General features: G+C 44.1%; 2 protein-coding genes across 2 annotated transcripts in view; both read right to left on the bottom strand.

Moving 5' to 3' along the window:
• Positions 1–60: 60 nt before the first annotated feature.
• SARC_11896 (hypothetical protein) lies at positions 61–2,178 on the bottom strand (the record flags this gene model as incomplete). The annotated part of the gene is made up of 3 exons (XM_014294008.1): positions 61–165; positions 1,457–1,571; positions 2,033–2,178. Coding segments are annotated over 3 exons (366 nt in total), but the record flags the coding sequence as incomplete, so codon positions are not given.
• A 15-nt stretch (positions 2,179–2,193) lies between these two features.
• Positions 2,194–2,436, bottom strand: part of SARC_11897 (hypothetical protein) — a gene marked incomplete at its 5' end in the record, with an annotated part of 1,042 nt that continues 799 nt past the window's right edge. The window contains one exon of the mRNA XM_014294009.1: positions 2,194–2,217. The remainder of the gene's footprint in view (positions 2,218–2,436) is intronic.

The raw sequence follows: 2,436 nt of genomic DNA on the forward strand, positions 1-2,436 counted from the left end.
TTCAAGCTTATACACATTCAAATTATATCTAAATTGTCGTAAATATACATACATACATACCGTCATGGTGGTGAGTGCTGGGATGCATAGCGCCCTTTGTAGCTGAGTCACGGCATTCGTTCGTACCTCTCTGGCGGGATGGCAGCAGAACTCACACAGTACACACTGAAAAAGCAGTTGCAAGGGCAGGTGTAGAGCATATATGAATGGTGTTTCTGAGTAGATGCGATAGCTGTCGGTGCCTAGGTTGATATGTCATTCAGCAAACATTAGAGAAGTGTGTGAAGAGAGCGTGAGGGTATACGAGTACCTCTGGCGTGCTGCAGATGTAATATTGTAAATGAACGGAAAGATCCACAGCACACAACAGAGTAGGAATTGGCACGCGCGTGGTAGGTATGAGTGCATGTGGTGAGGCACGAATGGCCGGGGTGTGATGTACTTGAAGAGAGCGATGCGACAGAGGAGGGATCAGAGGAGATGTAGTACCATTCACCCAGCAGTCCATGTACAAACGAGTGGACAGGCTGTGGCAAGTAAGGATAGTAACCTATGATCGAGATTGTATGAAACGTGCGAAAGAAGGATATCGTACTGATAAAGGCAAGCGTGGCACCTCGCAATGTGCGTGTGATATGCCTATACCTCTTATGCCTATACCTCTCATGCCTATACCTCTCATGCCTATACCTCTAAGACTAAGACCTCGCACAGTCATCCGTAGATGGCCCACCTGTAGGTACTTACACGAACAGACAGTCGTGTGACGGCTAGCTATCACACACACGCACGCATATGTACATGACATGGCATGCCGATATGCACTCACAAAAAGCCTATCTCCACGTATCATCGTGCGTTTTTACAGGGTTTTTACCAGCAATAATCATGTACATACGACACTCAGCTTCACAGTTCCAGATACGCTCAAGAACAACTCATGAATGTGTCTAACCCTGCGCAGGTGGTACGATAATTCACCCGCACTAGCTTCAAGTGGTAGTATCGCACACTGAGAGGAGTGGGTAACCAGTTCACTTGTCCACTCAGCGATTGGCACTATATAACCGGCACTCGCAGCACAGCACACACACAACGACATTTAATTCAGCACCTGAACACCAAAGTGTAGACAGATAAATACTCAATAAAATCAGAAGGCTTATACAGACGGCTAAACCAGGTAATACTGAACAGATCTAGACCAGGTTTTGCATGAGTCGTATACAGGAGTCATTTGAGCCAGATTATACAAGAGTCATTAGGCTACGCCGGAGTCATTTAACCCATGTTATACAAGAGGCATTTAAACCAGGCTATGCCAGAGTCATTTAAACCATGTTATACAAGAGGTATTTAAACCAGGCTATGTAGGAGTCATATAAACCATGTTATACAAGAGTCATTTAAACCAGGCTATGTAGACATCTAACAGCGTCAGGATACATATACACACCAGAAGCGGCTTCCAGAAGTGATCCCATTCGTTGAGTGAAGTGGTGGCTAGCTCGTTCTTGGCATTTGCCGTTTGCACTACATCTGGCACTTGTGTGCACATGGCGAACAACAGGCTGTGCCACACAGTGTGTAGTACGAAACAGATGAGTGGTCGCAATGGATTAGAACATAACGTAAAGATGAATTAGAATATATAGTACAGATGAGTGGTCGCATTAGATTAGACCATAAAGTAAGCGTGTGTACGCAGATGTATACGAGGTAAAGAATAGGATATGACTGGGTGGTCTGAAGGCTCACAGCGACAATTGCCTTCGTTTGAACTACAAAAGTGACTTGACTTGTGTGCACCTTGCAGATAACATGCTGTGACAGGGTCTGCGGATGTTGTTACTCGTTCTTTTTGAACTCTGGCATTCTACAATCCATACATGTACATATACATATACCTACGCATATACATGATACCGATTGCATCCCATACCGGCTTGCTATGTACACACACGGTACAAGACACACGTATATTCATATGACACACATGTACATGTGGGTTCTATGTCGTATATATCCACACCCGGTGAGCCTGGCTGTACGTTCAGCCTGCGCTGAGTCCAATTGTGGGCGCCGTTTCTCTCTGTTCGATCTGTGGCGTTCTACATTGACATTGACCTTCCCTTGACCAACATCCCGAAGATCGGAGTTGGAGACATCCATCCCCATGTTCTTGTACGTCCACAGATTACTAGTGTCGGTATTATCCTGCGAGTGTATCTATGAAGTTAGCACGGGCTATGGAAAATATTTATGAGCTCAGTGAGATCGATATATATATATACATACATGCATGCATGCATGCATACATACATACATACAAATATATATACATTCATACATACATACATACATACATACATACATATATATATATATATATATATATAGTACGACCTAACCCTTACCTTATCGACGACGACGACG

This window comes from Sphaeroforma arctica (assembly GCF_001186125.1).
Source record: "Sphaeroforma arctica JP610 unplaced genomic scaffold supercont1.1942, whole genome shotgun sequence".
NCBI lineage: Eukaryota > Ichthyosporea > Ichthyophonida > Sphaeroforma > Sphaeroforma arctica.